The sequence below is a fragment of the Phaethon aethereus genome (genome assembly GCF_964289735.1).
Source record: "Phaethon aethereus genome assembly, chromosome: 16".
In the NCBI taxonomy this organism is placed as follows: Eukaryota; Metazoa; Chordata; class Aves; order Phaethontiformes; family Phaethontidae; genus Phaethon; species Phaethon aethereus.
In genome coordinates this window covers 2,238,702-2,259,416 of record NC_138592.1, presented here as the reverse complement: position 1 = coordinate 2,259,416, position 20,715 = coordinate 2,238,702, and the positions used below count along the sequence as shown (strand labels likewise).

General features: G+C 50.8%; 1 protein-coding gene across 1 annotated transcript in view; it reads right to left on the bottom strand.

Annotated features, from left to right (window-relative positions):
• The window catches only part of MYT1 (myelin transcription factor 1), a gene marked incomplete at its 5' end in the record, with an annotated part of 34,682 nt that extends 14,600 nt beyond the window's left edge, over positions 1-20,082 (bottom strand). Inside the window, 12 exons of the mRNA XM_082007385.1 lie at positions 1,373-1,527; positions 2,287-2,556; positions 3,226-3,431; positions 6,031-6,245; positions 7,686-7,799; positions 9,411-9,501; positions 10,910-11,044; positions 11,664-12,527; positions 13,678-13,925; positions 14,730-14,792; positions 18,116-18,146; positions 20,028-20,082. Coding sequence (XP_081863511.1) covers positions 1,373-1,527; positions 2,287-2,556; positions 3,226-3,431; positions 6,031-6,245; positions 7,686-7,799; positions 9,411-9,501; positions 10,910-11,044; positions 11,664-12,527; positions 13,678-13,925; positions 14,730-14,792; positions 18,116-18,146; positions 20,028-20,082 — 2,447 coding nt within the window. The remainder of the gene's footprint in view (positions 1-1,372; positions 1,528-2,286; positions 2,557-3,225; positions 3,432-6,030; positions 6,246-7,685; positions 7,800-9,410; positions 9,502-10,909; positions 11,045-11,663; positions 12,528-13,677; positions 13,926-14,729; positions 14,793-18,115; positions 18,147-20,027) is intronic.
• Positions 20,083-20,715: the final 633 nt, after the last annotated feature.

Genomic DNA, 20,715 nt, shown 5'->3' with positions numbered 1-20,715 from the left:
GTGAGGAGCACCTTCACTGCGACTGCCATCAGTGCCTGGAGGTGGCCCAGGAACTGCACCCAGACACGGAGCGTCAAACAGGCACAGAGGGCAAGTCTGCTCCTGAGTTAACTGCAGCTAATTCATCATGGCCCTTGGGCCAGAAAGGAGCAAGGATGCTAAATGGGGAGAGAAGGCTCAGGGCTGCCCACGACACCATTTATTTATTCCAGGGCTGTTTCCATTTAGGAAATTTCTCTGCCCTCATAATACAATTACGGCACAGGAGGACTTCAGGGCTCTACCTCAGAAATTGCTGTTCACGTCGCTGCTGGGTTTTAACAAAGCCTTTAGAGCTTGCATAGGGCAGCTGGTCCGCGCTTTGGTCATTTAGGGAAGATGCTGCTGCTGCTCTGCCCCCACGGATCTCCTCCCTGCCTGTCTGCTCCCTCAGCCTCCTGCTCGTGTAGCCAAGTCATGAGCTGTGTTTTATACGGTCAGCAAAACGGTGCCTGCCCACCCTTCCCTGTTCAACATATGGACAGGAGAGAGGCCCAAGCGCAGCAGAACTAGTGGGGTGCCTGGGAGGTGTGACCTCCCCGTCACAACCCCCAGACTGATCCCGACCTGCCACTAGATCAGAGCCGTGTCCAGGCTGCAACATTTGGATCAGACCCTAAATGTCAACCATGAGTTTGGGGGATCAGTGTGGATGCAGAGCAGTACTCCGTCTAAAAGAATAGACCTGGGCCTATAACTGCACCCACCCAATGCCAAGAATACACAACTTTGGTTAAGATCTCTCTCCAACGTAAGATGCAACCTTGCTGTAGCCCTAGTTCACGTTTTGTGGCCCTGCAGTACCGTGGTGATGGGACTCCATGCTCTATGTTAAACAGCCAACAAGTCCTGCCTGCCCAACGAGGCACGTTGCAGTTCAACACCCTCATTGAGGTGGTACTGAGATCCCTTGGGTGCTCCTGACTCCACAGCATCACCCACTGTCCCAAAACAAGGGGACAAGAGATTGGACAGGCTCCATTACTGTGCCAGAAACACTCTTGCAGGAAAACACAGGGAAAAAGGTCTCTGCAAAGAGGTTTCCACATCCACATCTGTGAATCCTGAGAGCACCGAGCTCCCCAGAAAGATCCCTTCATCACTGCAAAGTTTCAAGGCCATGTCCCTCATTGATCAGCAGTTGTACGAGGACAGGGTTTCTCTTTGAGCTTCCAGTTGAACAGCTTAGATAAGACCAATCACAGTCAGAAAAGAAACTACACTTTTAATTTTTAAAACGTATTTGCTAAGAAATTTTGTCTCCTAGCAGCCTGGCTGTCCTGTGTACGTATTTTATACAGTTTGGAGGAAGAGACAAGAAGGCAGGACTTACGTGAGCAGCTCTTTCTTGATGTCCTTGGACAGGAATTTAAGCTTGAAGTTGGTTAAAGTAACTTCCCCTGGGTATTTTCGTTCTTCAAAGTTTTCCTCCGACACTTCCTGCTCATCAGCTTCCGAGGAGGCAAAAGAGTGGGCAGCAGGCTCTGACTGCAAGAAAACAGCCCAGAAAAGTGGTTGTAGTGGTGGTCATTGATGCTGAGCTGTGGTGGGGAGGGAGCTGCAGCTCCTCCGTTAATGCAGCTTTGCCAACACTCCTGAGCCCTTTTGCGAGTGCCTTGAAGTACCCAAACCAGAGATCAAATAGTCTGCAATTTCCCCTATTTATAGGAGAAATGCATAAAACGTGGCTGTACAGGGATTAACACCTGGCTCTCCCAAGGTCTTGAAGGGATGAAGATCAGTGCAATCTGCCCATACTCATCCTCAGCAGCACCTGCCTCCACACAGGCAGAGCAGCAGTGTGCTGCTTCCAGGACCAGGACGCTCACCACCAAGAGGTAATGGCTGGGTTCCCCTGCCTGCAAGGATTAATGTTAGTGACATCTGCTAATGGCAGATGTAAATCATCCTGGGAACGTCACCAGGAGCATCACTGGTGCAAATGAGCTCAAAGGATTTACAATGAAGAAAGCACTGCAGACCCAGGACAATGTGAGCGGTGGGTTCTTTCTTGGCAAGAGCATCCCAATGGAGCCAAGAACACCCACGTTCACCCCAGGACAGCTCTGTCTCCTGCCTGATTGTCCCCAGCTGATGCCTGGCAACACTGACGAAGCTAATAATATTTCTCTTCTAGGCTCAAAGGGCAAAGTAGGAATTCCAGGGGAAAACAGGACAACTATGCAAGCAAACATGGCATTCAATCCCCCACAAGGTGTTATTTAAACATCAAAAGTCACCGCTCACCTCTTCTGGCTCCTCTTCCCGCTGACGGTTTGGTTTAGTGTAGTCAATGGGCCCATCCCATTCATCCTGGCGGGAGGTCTGGCTGGACTGGGGGGAGGTCATGGTGCTGCTCGTGGCACTGGTGCTGTTTTGGCGCTGGGACACATCTGGGGACTTCATGCTGGGACTACTGCTGCAGCTGCTGCTGCTGGGAAAGGTGCTCTCCCGTTTGCGGTGTTTGTTCATACTCAAGTCCAGAGTCCCATTTTCATCCACCTCGATGTCCATGGGCTGAAAGGTTGGAAACATGCCCAACATTAGCAGCTGCCAGCAATTCCCTCCAGGGACCTTGACCCCATTTGTCTTTTGCAGCACGGGGGGACTCTCTGCAGTCAGTTAGAAGGAACTGAATGGAAAGGGATGCTCTTTCATAAATATTTTCAGAAAATGCACTCCTCTGCTGCCAGCAACGTGGCGTTTTGACTCAGTTGCTTGAACACAGGCATCTAGTGCCATTTAAGATGTGCCATGGTATCTAAGACATCTGCCCAAAGCTGGGGATGCAACATGGGACTTCTGGAAAACCTGTGTTCCTCTGAAAAATAGCTGGAGGTCAGCCAGGACGCAAGAGGGGAATCTCAAATGGCATCAGATACAGAGCAGTGAGCAACTGAAACCAGCCCTGAGACTCTGCTTAGGAGCGATGCTCATCTCGGGCGGGTCATTTGAACCACGATGCACCTCCATGACACACTAGGAGCCAAGGTTACCTCCTCCAAACTGCATCGCCCAAAGCAGGGAACGGAAGGGTGATACGTGATGAGTCTCTATTCCCTCTATATTTAAAGGTCAAAATGAAAGGGAGGGTAAAAAAAAAGGTGTTTCTCCCATCCCAAACTTCAGGTTTTAACCCACTGCACCGCGCGCTGGAGCGGTGGTCCCCGGGCTCGCTCGGCTCACCTTGCCGGGGGCCTCTTGCTGCTTGGTGCTGAGATTCTCCGGCATTTCCCAGCAGCGGGTGGAGAGGTTGAGGATGGCAGTGGCAGCCATGTGCGCAGCCTCGGCGTCGTGGGAGTAGTCGAAGCCTGTGGAGGAAGATGAAGTGCTCTTCACGTAACTGCTGGAGGGGCTGTGGCTGGGGGAAGAGGCCTTTGGAAAAGGTTTGGCTGGAATAAAAAGAGAAGGAACAACACAAGGCTAAAGTACAACTGGCACAGGCAGCAGTGAGAGGTCAGGTCAGTCTGACACAGCTAACGTGAGAGCAGCTCCAGTGGCAGCCTGGGGCTGTTACCGAGCCACGGGCTATGTCGTAGCTGGGGACATGCAATAGAAGCAGTGCTGGCTGCGGCTTTGCAACGGTCTCTCGGTGTGAAAACTTCATTCATTAACTGACTCTGCCATCAAGTCCCCAGAACATGGGGGGACTACTCCTCGGTGGAAGTGGTTAGAGGAGAGAGCTTAGAGAAGCTCCCTGGCTCCTTTTTTATTGTCCTCCCTATGTTCATAACTTATCTGCAGAGCTGACTTACCGGGAGATTTCTTGTAGCATGTTTGAAAACTTACAATTTAAAAAATTACATGAATAACAAATCCATGGCCATGAAATACGCGCTTCCGACAATGACACCAGTGAAATATGTGTTTTCTGGCAGCTGACATATCATTTAAATATGCCTAAATAACAGGACCTTTTACACAGCCGCGCGTGGCCACGACACCGTGCTGCACACCACAGCACACAGCAGTGCAACGCCGGCGATGCAATTTCTCTTTACACCCTATGAAATGAAAGTGAGTTTTTCCCAGGGTTAATCCACAATCAAAGTTGCCCTAATGTTGAACCTGGTCCCGTTTGGGAGGGCCCTGACCCACGCAGAGTCCCTCTGAAGTCAGTAGTTTCAGCGGGTGCAACCCAGGGATCGTCTGATTTTGAACGATTGCAGGGTTGTTCTGAATCAATTAGCAAAATCTTCCAATTCTTGCTTCATTTCACTATGCCCTTTTTGGGGGAAAAAAAATCTACCCCCTTCAGCGGGAGTCTTGCCAGGGAAGACTCACAAGCTTTGGCCCGACGACGGCGAAGCAGCGAGACAACCTCGGTTGATGTGGCTACAGAGCAAAGCGATTTCATTATTCCCGTTACAAACTCGTAATATAAGACACTATAAAATGCTAATCTTCCCGAGGACTGCTTTCTTCTTCGCTGTGTGCGTATATAATGCGTATTGACATTAATGGGAGTTACGCACACACATGCAGGGGACTATAAATCCCTCTGGATGGATGAAGATCTCTTTAAAATAAGTTCTCGGTGAAAGGAACAGATTTCCGTGCTATGATTGGCAATCATATTCATCTTGTCGCTTTGATTAACTCATTGGAGGTTTGCCCAAATGGTAATTCTTGTGTATGGCTGCTTGTTTTCGAGTCTGGTTTAATCCCCGCCTTTGCGGCGGGGTGCGGGTATTTGCCAGCCCAACCTGACAGCGTCCAGGACCGTGAGATGCCAATTTCAATTTCACACCGTAGGCTCAGCGATGCTTTTCCATTTCGTAAGGATTTCCACCACTAATAGACTCGCAATCAGCAAATTAGTAAAATAAGTGATGAGAAAAAGTAGAAAGGATTATCCTAGTGGGTCTGCTGGAATTATTTTTGTCAGTACAATTACCCTGAAAATTCTTTGCTAATATTGCAAATAACACAATCTATTCAGCAAGAGAATCACTTGTGCTGGGAAACAAATTACTTTTCCATCAGCCCTAACCCAGGATGACAGTGGCAGTTGTGCTCTCTGGCCTCCATCCAATTGCATTGTCTGATCCTTTACAGATTTAGTACTGTAATAAAGGCGCTTCCATTGTAGTGCAACAACCGGGATGCTTTCAAGTACGAGCACTTTTTAGAGAGCAGCTGCATCAGGATTAAACAGGATCGTGGAGGTGGGATTAGCCAGACAGAAAGCACTCTTGAGGCTGCTGACTTCTGCAAACTGGCCTCCTAAATCTTTTCTCTTTTTTTTCTTTTTCTCCTCGGAAAGATGTCTTCAGGTGCACACTTGGTGCCAAAGGGAAGGAGGAGGTTTAGCATCAGCCTGTGGCAGGCTGGCTCCCCGTGCAGCTTCCCTCCTGCTCCTGACAGCCCAGCCCCTGAGGGTTTATTTAGCCATTTTGTTTTCACCCACACTCTCGTTGCACACTGTTGTAACCAGTGCAAGGTCCTCGGTGCAGAGCAGAGGTGGGTGCCTACGACAGGAAGAGCCGGGACATAGGAGGTGGGTGATCGATAGGTAGCAGAGCTGGAGAGCACAGCACAGAAGACAAATGGGTGGAGTGGGTCATATATAAGATGGAAGAGAAGAAAACTATAATCCATTTAGCTTGATGGGGAAAGACAGATCGATAGATACGAACTGCAAAGCAGCGGGGACCGACTGAGGACAACTGTGTAACTTATCCCACCTAGAGACGTCGCTCAGGTTAATGTTCCCACCATTCGATGCAGTTCTTCCCAAAGCCAAAGCCACTCTCCCCCAAGCAAAGCTCTACCGGCAGCCACGGGCTCTTCTCTCCGCCGGGTACGTGGCACAGGACCCATCTCAGGCTCCCCTGTCCCCATTTGTCCCCCTGCCTCATGGCAGCAGGAGGCATCCAGCGACGCAGCCCCGAGTCTCCCATCACCCCAAAGCCATGACCCCAAGAGCTTCGCGACACGCTGAGAAAGGCAGAAAATGCAATACCCAGCCCACCTCTGCTCCCAACTTACATTTAAAGGCTTTAGGTGAGGTTTCGCTAGTCTGAATCTTTGGGGCAAGCATGCGTTTGCCAAAAACCTGAGCATCAAAACTTGCATAATCGAAGGTGACCTTGGAGTACTTCTCCAGCTCCTTGGCCAGGTTGGCCCGGGGGGTTGCTGGGACCATGTTGGGCCGGTAGCTTCCATACTGAGGGATCTCCAGTTGCTTCACAAAGCACATAGGCCTGAGGATGAAATAACGAGCAACAGTGATTTCTCTTTTCCTCGACAAGATGGTTGTTGGGAGGGGACCAGACGCGATGGGAACGCGTAGCTGTGCCTTGTCCCCAAGGGGTTACTGCCGAAGAGGAGGCTGTGACAGCCCGTTTGCTCTCCCTCAGCAAGTCTGCGTCTGCTTTGGGTCTCTTAAATTCTTTTTTTATTTCTTCCCCTTTTTTACCTTTTGTTTTCTTTCCCTCTCTTGAGGCAAAACACCAAGGTGTCAATCTCACGCAAAACAGTGTTCGTGCAGGCTGCCGTGCTGTGGCAGCATTTTCCAACAGCGGGAGAAACTTGGGCGTCCCCCGTTCGCGGGGCCGGTGACACAGGATGGCACACGAAGGCGTGAGGACCCCAGTTTAGCTCTGCTCCCCCCTGCGGATTCACTGCGGAAGCACCAGAGCCTCCCCCCTGCCCGAAGAGCCCCTCTTAAAGACCCGCTTCTGCTGGGCTGCCTATCGAGAATCAATTTGTCTTGCATATAAATTGTATATAAATGGCTTATTGTTATTCTCCTTCCCGTGACCTCTTTCCACCAGCGAGCCCTCGGAGCGGGAGCTCCTTGGAGCGTGGACCGTCCTCGTGACGCGCTCAGAGCGCTCTGCGCCCGGCGCGGGCTCCGCTGCAAATAAATAAGTAATCGCCCTAAATGGCCTTTCCGAAGCACCGAGCGCTGCTGCGCCAGGGTGCTCAGCCGTCCTGGGGAGCAAATAAATAAATGAATCAGACCTCGATGCCTTTGTGGGAGTGCTGCTCAGGGCTCGAACTGCGGTTTTTATCCCGCTCTCGTTGCAAAATAACTAACCATATCACCATCCATCTGCAGCCTCACGCATCGCATCAGCTGTGGAAGCCAGCGTCTATCGGGGACATCCTTAATGTGAGACAGCCCTTTCTCCCGGGAAGATAAGAGACGGGAGGAATAACGAAATAAATACAAGTGGTTCGGAAATGAGCGGCAGGTTTCTCTCCTCTGAACCGCGCGGGCTAAGGAAGAAAAGTGGGTGGACTTATATGTATGTGATTTATATGTAGCCTAAATCTCCTCCTCCCCCTCCCTGAGCCCACCCTACTTATAATGCTAATATAATAGCCATCGTTCTCTGGCAGTTTGCGTTGCAGAGCAATCGGCACAAACGCCTTCTGCTGCACTGGTGAAACCCTTTGGCCTGTAGCCTCGGCATTAATTGATGCTACAGAAGCAATTCATTGTCCTCAATGCCCTCCCTGGGATCGTCAATTAAATACCTCCCCACCTTGGTGAGACCTATGACCGTAATAACAGGACTCAGCAGTGGCGAGAGACAGCCGGAGGGAGCCGCGACGGCTGCTCTCGTGAGCGCGGCATCGCGGGGAGGGCCGGGGCAGCGCGGTTACACGGCGCTGGGCTTCGCGGTCCCATTTACCTGAGTATCCGGTCAGAATTTGAGCTGGTCTTCGAAGGATCACCAGACTGGGTTTGTTGCTTTTCATGCGATTTGGCTAATTTTTCAGCAGCAGCAATGGGGCACCCAGATAAACTGTGGGAGGTTTTGTTTTTTAAAAGAAGGAGAAAAAAAAGAAAGAAGGAAACCAAGCGTGAGGGAGGAGCACGAAAATCTTCATTTCAGGGACCCAGAGCTGCCCTGAGCCCATGAGAAAATTGTTGGCGTTTAAAGTTTTGGGGGTTTTTATTATCATTATCCTAGCATACTTTTAGTGTTGGCGAGCAGCAAAGCAGCCAAACATCAAGTGCCAAATCTCTCCAGGATGAGCCCTGGAGCATCCCCAGGGCCCAGAGGTGGATGAAGGAGGCAGCTCCCCCGGGCCGAGCACAGCAGGGGCAGAAGGGGACGGGCGGGTTTCCTTGAGTGGTTTTAGCAGTTAAATGGCGTTTTTGATTTGCGTTTGTTTGGATTTTTCGCAGGGGCTGTTTGACGGGAGCCTTCTGAGGGGCACGTGCAGGGCAACATTTGCACTTCTGGTGTGCACGGCTGCCAGCGCGCCGGTGCCTGCGGGAGCTCGGGTTCTGTAGCGGCTTTTGCTCACACGTGCCCTGCGCCAGAGCTGGCTCTGCCTCTCCGGGACAGCGTGGCTCTTAGGGTAATTGCTCAGGGAAAGGAAAAACCCCTCACAAGCAGAGCCCACATGCTCCCAGCCGACCCCAAGCCACCACGGGCACCTTCGTCACTGGAGCAGCCAGCACCAAGCGAACCCCAGCCCAGCCCCGCGTGAAATTCGGGGCTCTGACCCCGACGGGTCTCAGCCCAAACCGCTGTACCCCAAGCTCGCTCCATAACCCACTACCACCAGTGGATCACCTCTGGTTCACCGCAGTCGCTTGCTGCCTGCACCAAACTGAGCTTCTCAATTAACCAAGCGGATTTCCCTGGTTTCCCTCTAGCAGCTACGGCTACGACGAAGCATCCATCCCTCAGCTTCCTCCACGGCTGAACGAGTAACGACACCAACTCACCTCACGCCTGCAAACGCATCGACGTTCGCAGAGCCGTCGCTGTCTGCCAGTGAAACTCAAGTGCAACGAATGGTAAATCATAAATTCATGAGCGCATCCCTGTAGCACAAGCCAGCCTGGCTTTTTGGAAAGTTTCTAGCTTTTAAGTGCACCATTCCCTCCGCATTCCTCCCGTGTGTGGAAGTGCTTGAGATTAACCGAAGCCAGAGCATGGGGTATAATTCCAGGTCCCAAAGCGCAACCCTGTCCCCTCCTGACCACACCTGGGCTGAGGTCCTACGGCAAGAGGACCTAAATTCCCAGGTCGCAAATAATTTCAGCCTAAATATCGTGGAAATCCCTAGAAATCCTGCTAGTGCCACACCACCAAACACAAACATCTCCCTCCAGTCAGCCTCACCGGGCACCCTCATCTCCCCTAGTGCCAAGCACCCACTTGCATCGACCCCTCCACAGTCCCACCTGCGAGCGTGGAAACATCGCTCTGCTCTACTGCCCAGCCAGGAATCACTGCCCCGTCTCGCTTTCTCATATTATTCTTTGTCTTAGGGTCCTCCCTACTTCGCCCATCTCAGTTGCGCCGTCTCTCAACGCAAGAGTAAAGCCGAGGTTTTTGGGGATGGTTGCCCTGCTGCCATCCTTGCCCTGGCTGTTATGGAGAAGTCAAAGCTGGTACCTCCTGTGCGTGTTGCGGTTGCTGTTGACGTGACCCTGTCCTGTGCAGCCTGGCGTGGGGCATTTCAACACGTTCTCGTGCATCGCCAAGACTTCAGAGCGAGAAGGGGAAGGGGAGAGGGGAAGGGAAGCAAAAACAACTTGATAAAAATCAGAGGGAAAAGAAAAAAAAAAAAAGACAAAATCATCAAGTCTTGTATGGTGTTTTCCTAGAAATCAGGGGACGTGAAATGCTGTAATTAGAACTCGTCTGCGTAGCGAAAAAAAGTTTTACAAGGCAGCAGTGCTCGGGTCGGCACTAGATTAGCGTCTCTGCACACAGCCAGGGCTTTCTCCTCGGCTGACTGCGAGCTGGTGTCCCCCGTCCACCCCTTCCCACCCACCACTGTTTTGGAGCCAGGTCTCCGAATTTCAGGTAGTTTTAAGTGATTGAAGTAGCATCTCTGCTTTTATCCTTAGGACTAGCCTTTGTTTGATTTGGGTTTTTTTAAATTTTAATCTGCAGGATTATTGCTTCCTGCAGCGCTGACCTTAAAAGTAAAGAAAATAATTTGCTTTGCAAGCTTTTCTAAAGCACACAGTTTGTGTTACTTATTTATTAATATTTTTTTCTTGCATTCAAGCTTGTGTGAAGACAGCTGTACTTTCCCCACGTTTCCTGCCGTTCTGTGTTTATGGCAGGTCTGCAACCTTTGAAATTACCGATAAGGAAGGGGTCCTGTTTTGGGGGGTTTCTTTTTGTCTATTATGCCATTATCATAAACATACAACATTGACTTTTATGCATATGCGCAGGGAAGGCTATTTAGGATGCTGGTAGGGAGGTGGAAATAAAATATCTCTCTATGTATATATATAAAAATCTGTTATGATGATGATAAATGTTTTCTGTGGGATAGATGAATCTCGATATAACGCCGTGATAGTGAATAGTGATGAGAGTGTAGGAGGAGACTCAGCTGTCCTGCACATCCCGAATGACTCCTCTCCTTTGCTGTACGGCAACACCTTCAGCACATTTGGACAGCAGGAAAGAAGAGTTTCCCCTTCTTCTCAACATGATATCCCAAATAATAGAGAAAAGCATGTGACATTCAACATAAAGATGGGAACGGCTTAACACACCTCTGGAGGTGGGCATCATTTTTAAAGCACCTCTTTGATTTTCAGAGAAGGGACCTCATTCTCCACAGGATGGTGCTAAAAATCTTTAAGTAGGACTTCCTACTAATCTCCGTAGTGTTTCCCAAGGAGAACGATAACACTTTGGTGGATAAAAGCATCCCAGAAGAAGTTGGGAAAGCACCATCCCATGCCAGAAACTCCATTGTACCCCAAAGATTAACATCAGGCTTGTGCTAGGGAGCTGGTCATAAAATTCACATCATTTGGGACTATTTGGAGTGCCCATCGGCTCTACCCATCAGGTGTGAAAATCCCCCTAGGAAATAAGGCGTCAGACCAGTTTAAGCAAGCCTTCTTTTCCCACCATTTACTCACTCTCGGGAGGGATCCTGTCTTTGTGCGGACAACCAGAGAGGCTGCGGTGGTGAGGGTAGAGTCCCGTGACGTGGCCAGTCCCATCGCAGCCAGGAGTCGGACATTTGATTTCTCGCTTCTCGGGTCTTGAGGGATCTAGGGATTGTGGGGAAAGGGCGGAGGGAAGCGGGTTAGCAGATTTGGAGGGGAAGAGGTGGAAAGGAGAGAAAAATTGCCCAAGGTGCTTCCCACCACTTTTCCAGTCAAATGGGGAGAAACCTTTGGGTTGGGAGGTTGTTTTCCTGAAGGTGGTATTGTAACACCAAAGTTTCAAAAATTAAAATCAGCAAAGCAATCTGAGGAGCTAACCCAGCCAGGAGCACAGAGCTGCTCGGAGCTCAGGCAGCCCGGCTCAGCGGCCGGGGGACTCTGCATCCCCAAGTCCCTCGTCTTGCCGTGGCCAGACTCCTACCACTACTTTAAAACCCACTTGGATTTTAAACCAGCCCTACTGCCCAGGCCAAGATTTTCAAGGCCAACAAACGATTTAGCCAGGCAATTCCCCTGCTGAGACGTAGAGGACACCATCAATTTGTGCATTCACTGTTGACCTCTAGGATGTCCCCATCCCTCTGGGCATTGAGGATTTGTGGCTAAATTCCCTCTGTGGGCTGTGAAATCCCCCAGCAGCCTAGTTTTTGTGGGGTGCTGAGCAAATTCAGCTCTTTCACTGGGGACGGGAAGGAACAAGACGTGCGAAGGCTCATCCCCATACCTTTGCCGTAGTAGCTCTTTCGGATGCTGTCCAGCGGTTTGCTCTGTTTCTCGTCCACCTGGAAGTGCTTTACATGCTCTCCTGGCAGCCGGCTGGGCTCCCGCACAATTTTCACCTGCTCAGCTTTCAATGCGATGGCTTGTTCCAGCAGCCCCAGGTTCCCTCTCGTCATCATGTCATACATCTCTGACTCGTCAGTCACCGCTGATTTCTGGGAGCGGGCATCGTCGTCTTTGTCGTCATCCGACCGGACCTCCACGATGACCGAGTACTCGGGCTTCGGGCTGAACCGCCCTTCACAGTGGCTTTTCTGGGTATCCTGAGAAGTGTGAGGAGCTTCTTCACAGATCACTTCAGGAGCCATCTCCTCCTCCTCTTCCTCCTCCTCTTCTTCTTCCTCTTCCTCCTCCTCTTCTTCCTCCTCCTCCTCCTCATCTTCATCCTCCTCCTCATCCTCCTCATCCTCCTCTTCTGCTTCAGCCTTTTGCAGTTTGCAGGACTCCTCGTAGTTCGCATCATCCCGGTGCTCTGGGCACAACTCGCTGCTGCGTTCGCTGGTGACCTCGATGACCTCCTCCGCATCCTCTGTCTGGATGATGATCTCCTTGTCACACTCCTCCTCCACTAACTCCTCTCCCGCATCCTCGTGGACCAGGTGCACAACGTTGGACGCCGGCTTGGAGACCTGCAGCTCAGCTTCAGGCAGCTGCCCTTCGATGGCGAGGGTTTCCTCCGCTATTTGGCCTAGGTTTAGGAGAGAGTTGGCGATTATTTCTTGATAGCTGCTATAGTTGGCCTTGCTGGGCCCAGACGTACTTGTTGCCGTGTTTTGTCCATAATGGGTTGATTTTGCTGGGCTTCTCTCTGAGGCAGGGGGGAAGGAGGAAAAGAAAAGAAAAGAAAAGAAAAGAAAAGAAAAGAAAAGAAAAGAAAAGAAAAGAAAAGAAAAGAAAAGAAAAGAAAAGAAAAGAAAAGAAAAGAAAAGAAAAGAAAAGAAAAGAAAAGAAAAGAAAAGAAAAGAAAAGAAAAGAAAAGAAAAGAAAAGAAAAGAAAAGAAAAGAAAAGAAAAGAAAAGAAAAGAAAAGAAAAGAAAAGAAAAGAAAAGAAAAGAAAAGAAAAGAAAAGAAAAGAAAAGAAAAGAAAAGAGAAGAAAAGAGAAGAAAAGAAAAGAGAAGAGAAGAGAAGAGAAGAGAAGAGAAGAGAAGAGAAGAGAAGAGAAGAGAAGAGAAGAGAAGAGAAGAGAAGAGAAGAGAAGAGAAGAGAAGAGAGAAGGAAAAAAAGAGGAAAAGGAAAAAAGAGGAAAAGGAAAAAGGGGGGGGGGGAAGGAGGAAAAGAAAGTAATTGAATAAGCTCGTAAACATCTCTGTCTTACTTAAGTTTAAGTGAAACCAGAGCCTGGCTGTTATACCTCTAGAGCAGCCTAATTTATTGCATTGGGGAACGGCAGGTAGGAAGGGGATTTCCATCGAAAGCTTTCGCGGGGCTCAGATGCGCGCGGCTTCCCGGCCCCCCACCAGCAGCAGCCATCTGGCCCCCTCGCTCCCAGGGCTCCCCAGGCCAGGGGCTCCAAACTGGGTCTGACACAGTGCCAGGACCCCAGCTGGACACCCATCTCGTTTGCCTGTCACTGCTCTTGGAGAGCAGCCGGATCTGGCCATGGGGACGGCTCCTGCACCAGCGCAGGCAGCCGAGCCCCTCGAGGGACCGATGTGGGACCCCGGCTGCCTTCCCCTGCCGCCATCTGAGCCATGCGACAAGCTCACTGTGCTTTCCATGGGTCTTTTCCCCGGGGAGCATCCCTGACGGAAAGGCTCTCATTTTCAAGACGCCAGATACAACCTGTGCGTGCTCCCTCAGCTTAACCAGAGCTTTGCTATTGTCCTTGCACCAAACATAATAATTGAAGGACCCATCCTGTACATAATTCAGAGGAGCTATAACTCCTGGTTATTAACACTCCCTGCCCTTTATTCATCTGCAGAACACAGCTCTGCAATCAATAATGATAAAGCACCTTCCGCCGGCTGGGGGCTGCGGGTCTCCTCCTGCTCCACCGCCTCCGCCTCGTCCTCCTCCAGCGTCCCCTCCGACTCGTCGGAGCCGGACTCCTCCTTCGCCTCAGCCTCCTCGCTGCCGTCGCTGTCGACATTGTAGCCTTCATCCAAGGCCAGCTTGAGCGGATGGGATTTTCTCTTCGACACCAGATGTTCAGCCTCTGCATCCTGAAGTTTCCTCTTCTTTGCTAGCGGGCAGCTCTGTAAACTGCAGATGGGATCAAGGAGCAGAGAGGAGCATTGCCGAGTGAGAAAGACATGACTACGGCATCTGAACCGCTTAGGCAAAGGCAAGTGGGACAAATACACAAATACCAAAAAAAAAAAAAAATCCCCCAGCAGCCCAGATTTTCAGCTGGTTTAACCCTTCACGGCCAGGAGATCTGCTCTCAGACCTTGGCTTTTTGCAACTACGTCAACTTTACTCAGAAGTCGGCGCAAGGATGCTGGTCTCACTCCAGCAACCTGGACCATGGGCGGTTTTTGTCCAGGGAGAGGCAGGACCAGCAGCTCCCAGCACCACTGTTGGTGATGGCCACCAAGTGCCACCATGAAACCAGGCAGGGGCCGCAGAACCAGCCCCTGGGACACGTCCACCAACTGCTCTGATTTCATCCCTACAGGGTGATGAAAACCATCAGTGAGGCTGGCATGGCCTCGAAGGCAGCCGGTGTGCTCTCGTGTTCCCTCCCTGTCCATAGAGGCATCGAGCAGACCAAAATCTCTGCCTGCCCACAGCTCCCATTAACCCCAGGCACCTGAGCCAGGTACGGTGCCGTGGTTTGGGATCTGCGGGAAGGCTACTGCCAGCCTGGTGAAGCAGATCCCCCCGGATCCCTCACGAACTGAAAAGACAGAATTTTCTGAGAGACAGAAAATTGGCTCTTCGGTAGGAGAATTTGGGGCAGGTGAGGTGGGTTGCTGCTCTGAATCAGCCTCTCTCCAGTGAACATTTGTCTTTGGGGTTTTTGCTGGCATCCTTCCATCCCCACTGCCTCCGAGCCAGCCTCACCTTCTGTGTCTTGCATACTTTCCACGGATGTGTCCTGAGCCGTTACAGCCTGGGGTTGGACAGCTTGAGAGGGAAACAAGCAACCATCAAGAACAGCAATAAGACTCAGAGAATTCATTTTTAATTAGAAGTGTATAAACTATGGTCAGTTAAATGGGTCCTGTGCACGAGGAACAAAATAACCACCAAAGGGAAGATAATTTCCCTCAGATAGTGCAGCTTGTCCCTTTGAATTCCAAGTGAGGAGGGCAGGAGAGCAGCCTTGCAGTTTGCTAAAAATTAATGAAATGACTCACCCCATTTAATTAGATGAACGGTTCATTATAGTTTTATGAGTATGTTTAATTAAAGATTTGCATGTGTAAGAGCAAGCTTTTAAAAAGCAGACAACTACTGCACTCTGCCTCCCCACTACCACCCTTCAGTTTTCTTTTTTGCTGGTGCAGGAGGAAGACACGGGCTTCGCACTTATTTGATGGCTTATTAGGGACCTGGGGTTCCTTGCACTAAGAAGTGGGTGACTTTTTGGAACGAGCAGACTGGGAGTGGATCGAAGAGGTTTTAACCAGAGCGCTTTGGGTGGAGATCACCAGGACAGAAATCCTCAAAAGCACCTCAGAGCCTCACTTTTGGGGGGACGGATGGGATTTACGTGGCCGGATCTCCGACATCTCTGCTGGGGAGCAGCAGTTAGAGCAGGTTGAGTTAAAGATTTCCAGGGAGCTCTGGGCAGCGCTCGCAGCCGCTGCTGCCTTTGCCATGGGCAAAGCTTGCCGCGTCCCTCGGCGCGGGGCTGCATGCCTCCCCTGCAGCGGTGATTAGTCCCAGCTCCAGGAGCTACAAGGGCTTCAGATAAGAAGCATTAAAGCAAACATTTTCTGGCAAAACCAGATTATGGCATTGATTATAGGATGCCCAAGTGACTTGCCTGACATCTGAGGAATTCTGGAGTCGTGTAGGATTAATAACCTCATTTAGCACCGTATCACCCTTGGCCCGGGAAGTTGGAAGCGCTAATGAAATCTCTTGATGACAGTGCAAAGGGAGAAGGCATCACCAGCCCAGAGGGGATCTGGCCAGCCTATTGTTCTTGGAGTAAAAGATACGGGACAACATTAAATAGTACCAAGTGCCAAGTCAGGCTTCGGGGACTTAGAATTTCTGCTCTCAGCAGAGAGCTCAGCCCATGCAGAAAGCTAAGGATAGGGAGGATCTGAGTGCACTAATGGATGCAGCAGCTCTGGGTGCACCGGCGGGTTATTAATGGCTCAACGCCCCATAACACCGTGCACAAGTCAGATCGCTGTGTTCAAAGAATATAATTCAACCCGAAACCAGGACAGGAAGGGCTGCTGAACTGTCGGGAGCATAGGAATCCTTCCTACAGGGAGACCGGCTTGCTTTAGCTTAGCAAAACTAATGCTAAGAGAACAACTGATGGCAGCACCTCCCCTAAGGGGACACGGCTTTCTAGATGAAGCGTGGGTGTGAGCTGCACCTCCTGGCCCCTCCGAGATGAAGTCCCCCCTTCCTGCTGTCCCCTTTGCTCGTGGCCCAGTTTCAACCCAAGATGCTGAGCATCCTCCAACGCCATCCCTTGGGGGGTGGCTGCCAGCTTTTTCGGCATGCACACACAGCCCGAGCCCCGCCGTGCCTGGGGTCTTGCCCGCCAGCAAGGCATCCCTTCCCAGCAAAACGCTCGAGGTCATGTATAAAAAGATCTCATCCCGCTAACATGCGGAATTGGGAGAGAGCGCCTTCCCCCTTCGCTGCTCCCTCTGCTGATGATCTGAAAGTCTGTTTAATTTTAATTGCCCTCAGTCACGACCAAGGCTGCTCGGTACTGAGCAGCCCCAGGCACACTTTAAGTGACTGCACGCCAAAAGACAGAGCGGTGTTTACGATACCAGTGATTTGCCCGAAAAAGGCCTGATTCTGTGGGAAACGGGAGCAGCTCTGATGAAGATACTACAGGCTTTTATAAGCTTTCCTGCATCAACTAAAGCTGATTCCCCCCACCACCCCATTTTTTTGATGTGGTGAAATGAAACCTGCACTAAAAAGTAAGTAGGAAAATGCCAAGCAGTTCGGCATCGAGGTGTTCCAAAGCAGGTGGTGATCTGGGCTGTCTCTGGCTTCCGTGTGACGATTTATTCCCTTTAAGAAGCACCAGGGCCGCGGTGATGCTCGGCACGCTCTGGGACAGGCTTTCCTGACCCTGCTGTCCACCGGGGAAGCCTCATGTATTTTGGCAGGAGTCCCAAAAGGGGAAAGGGGCTTCGAGGTCTATTAAAGCTGCTCTCCTTCCCTGCAAGAGCCACCGCACCGACCTGCTCTCCCCCTCTCCACAGCCTTCATACGCTTGACAAAAGGGGCCTCTTATTGTTATGCAGACGATGCCCTGCTTCCAATTAGTCGATTAATCGTCCAGTTAATCAGGCAATTAGGTGACAGCTGCAGAGATGGCTTTGTGGAGCACTCTGTCCTGCCCCTTATATATGTCACCTGCTCCAATTACCACCTCCACTCAAGTGTTCAGCAATAAAAGTTGGAGAAGTGGCATGCCCGCCGCTCGCTCCTCCCGCCTCTCTGGAGTAATGGGAGTGCGGAGGAGCAGAAATGCTCTGAAATTGGGTTGGTTAAGGTCCAATTACTCTTGGACACACGCAGCTTTCTAACGGAGCTGCGAGGAAAGGCAGCCCCTGCTATTAGCGCCTGTCCAGGTTAAAGACTCCTACCTCTTGCCTAAGCCCTTGTGCAAGGTTTAAAGGGAGCTCAGAGATGGGGGAGGCTGTTAGTTATAATGAGAAGCTCTGCAGGGCTGCAGAGGCTCGCTCCGGCTCTTTTGGCTGCTGCTGTTCACGTGCCAGCGCTGCTAAATGAGTGAACAGGACCTCGGTGACACAACGGGGGACGTGGGGCCAAAGGAGGAGCATCTGGCACAAGTGATGTGACACAACATTGTTGAGGGGCAACAAGAGGATGCAAAATATGTGGAAAAGAAACTCTGGTTAGTAGGATGTTGTCCCTAATGATCCTGCAACACAAAGCATGGGCACCAGGATTTGCTGGGGTTTAGATCTGGGGTAGGACAGGGTATGGCTGGAAGGTCTTCAGTCTAACATGACCCATCCAGAGCTTGTGTGTTCATCCCTTTAACTCCTGTGGTTCCTCTGATGTGTGTTGTCAGGTGGTGCCCTGAAGACTTGGACACAAGGTGCCCACCAACAAGCCCCCCAAGCAAGACCTCCACCCCGTTAGTCCCATGGGTTTGCTGCCCTCACCCAGGTTCCCAAGCCTGTGAGGAGCTGTGGGGCTTCACCCGAGCCAGTCCCAGCACGGGGCCTCCCCTCCCTCCCACCGCCGAGGAGGAGCAGGGTCCTTACCTCACCTCCTGGCCGATGAGCTCCGTGGGCACTTGGGCGAAGGGGCAGGATGCAGCAATGGAAACAAACACAAGGTCAAAAACACAACAGGGGTGCTCACCCCCCCCAAGGTATCCCCCTTCTCTGGGGACCCTCTCCTGCCTGCAGCTGGGTTTCTATTGCCTCCTCGGGCATCCCCTTTGGGAAAGAAAGGGCAAATCTATCCTGCCATCATTTACTGCACGCCAGCCTGTAGTAAATCATAATCCTGCCTTGTAAATCCTCATGGCTGTGCTTAATTTCCAGCCCATGAATGCGTGCTTGCAGCACCAGGGGCTACCTCTCTCTCTAAATACATGACAACTTTAAAGCCGGTGGAGCTATACTGATATACGTACATAAGACTCAAACACTTTTAAGTAAAGAACGAGTTTTCTCATGCCTTCTTCTCTATATTTGCCTTTAAAATATGCTCCTCAGTTACTTTTTTGCACAGTTTGCTGCTGTTCCGTTGCAGCAGCCACATTTATCCTCTACCTATCGACAGGCACATTTTTCTTCTCCCCTTGTCACTTCGGACTGATGTGGGAGCCCCTGCCTACGCTCAGACATATGGTAGGGGATGTGCTGCTTGGCTTTTAGGGTAAACAATAGTTTATAGGGTTTTTAGGGATTATTTCCTACTTGTGAATAAGAGGACATCCCACTGCTTACAATAACAATGTACGACAACATCGCATCGCTGCTAAAACCTTATATCCAGCCAGGAATCCAAATAATCAGGAGAAAAAAAACGCACAACGTAAGTATGAATTTGCCCAGGCTAAAAACCATAGCACGTTTGCTCAATTTGTTTGAGCTAATTGGGTTTCCTGGGATCCAGCTCCCAGTGGGATGACTCACAAGCTTCAACAAACTGGAGGCAGCGGCAAGTCCCAGGGTGTATGCAATAAATTACCTTTTCACATCAAGAAACCCATATTCAAGTGTGGGGAAGGCAGGGTGCGAGAAAATAAATAGAATCAGGGCGCTTTCATTAGCAACCTAAGCAAGCACCTTTATGTACGTGCAACAAAGCCTTGAAACCCAAATATCCAAGCTCCATTCAGCACAACTGGCAGCATCTGGGTCTTGTTTTGTTTTTAAGAAGACGGGGATGCTGAGAAGAGCAAGGAGGAAGGCGGGTCAGGGCAGAGGAAGGTGGCTGCGTGGGTGAAGCTGCAGTCTGTGCATCCATCGCACTCTTTCAGCCAGCCCCCTTCATCCCTTGCTTCCAGCCACCTTTGCAACCCGTCAAATCCACGGCCACAAAAGGGAACCAAAACGGAGAGGCCGGTCTGTAACGGTCACGCGTGGCCACGGGGCCAGCCGAGGTGACACCCCGTGCTCCGTATCAGAGCACCTCGCCTTCTCCCGGGGCGAGAGCGTGCAAAGCAAGGCCCATAGCAGAAATAAACACCAATCAAGCTTTGCAGTAACGAGCCGCCTGTCCTCACGTCCCTGCCGGGGGATGGCCCCGTTTGCTTCTCCAGCACGCGCTACTTCTGCCAGCACCCTCAGATGTGCGACTTCAAAGCCGCTGGCAGAGTGTGCACCATGAAAGCCCGGGGAGCTGAGCTGAAGCTCCAGCGCCTGCCATCCCCCTAAAGCAAAGCCTGCAAAGGGGCTTTTTTTTTTTTTTTTTTTTTTTGGCTTTTTTTTTCTTCCCCTGTGTGTAGGGGATGAGGGTTAAATACTACAAGGACCTGTAAAGGTTTGTGCTTGGGAGATTTCCAGGGTTGTAGACAAATCTCAGTGGGGTTGGAAGGGGAGTGGCAAGCATAACTTAAAGAGTTAAGCCTGGACCTGAAAAATCAAAGCCTATTTGGCAGAAGCGAAGTGCAGGGAGCTCAGGTCTACACTTCCCCGTGCTGCGGGATAACCAGCTGCTCACCTCTGATAGACTTTGATCGCGTGCGTGCTCTCTTATCGTCATTTTCTAAACTCATCTGGAATGGAAAAAAAAGATAATTACTGAAAGATAACAAGAAAATTAGCGTTAAAGGACAATCTCACATGTGGTTGTTGCTCCTTGAGAATACCTGGGTGGCAGGGGAAGTTTTCCCGCGTGTTTGAGACAGAGGTTTCTTGCATCAATTTTATTGTTCAACCCACGGTGCCCAAATTCAGCAAACTTAAATTAATTTCCACATCCTGGGACACAAGGAGGACTCTCTGCTGGTCGGGTACTGCAGAGGGACAAACACCCAGATGTGATGGCCCGTGGTGGAAAACGGCTACGTCCGAGATACCGCTTGTTCTCTGGATTTACACCGCAGACACGCTGTGAGCACCTATGCGAGTAGCCAGCGCATATTCAGAAATCTCTGAACGTGCAGCCGAGCTGATCTCATGCCCAGGAAGGGAAACTTCTCGTGCAGCACCCTAGAGTCAACCTCTCCTCTCTGCTTAAATTTCACGCAAAGAGGGTTGCATCTAAATAACCCCCACAACATGGACATCAAAGAGGAGGGTCTGCAGGGAATGCGGGCATGAATAAGTAACAGTGGGGACTTCAAAGTGTTTGATATTAATTAAACATCGCGACATGCCACAAGGTAGCAGAAGGCTGAAGTGCCGCC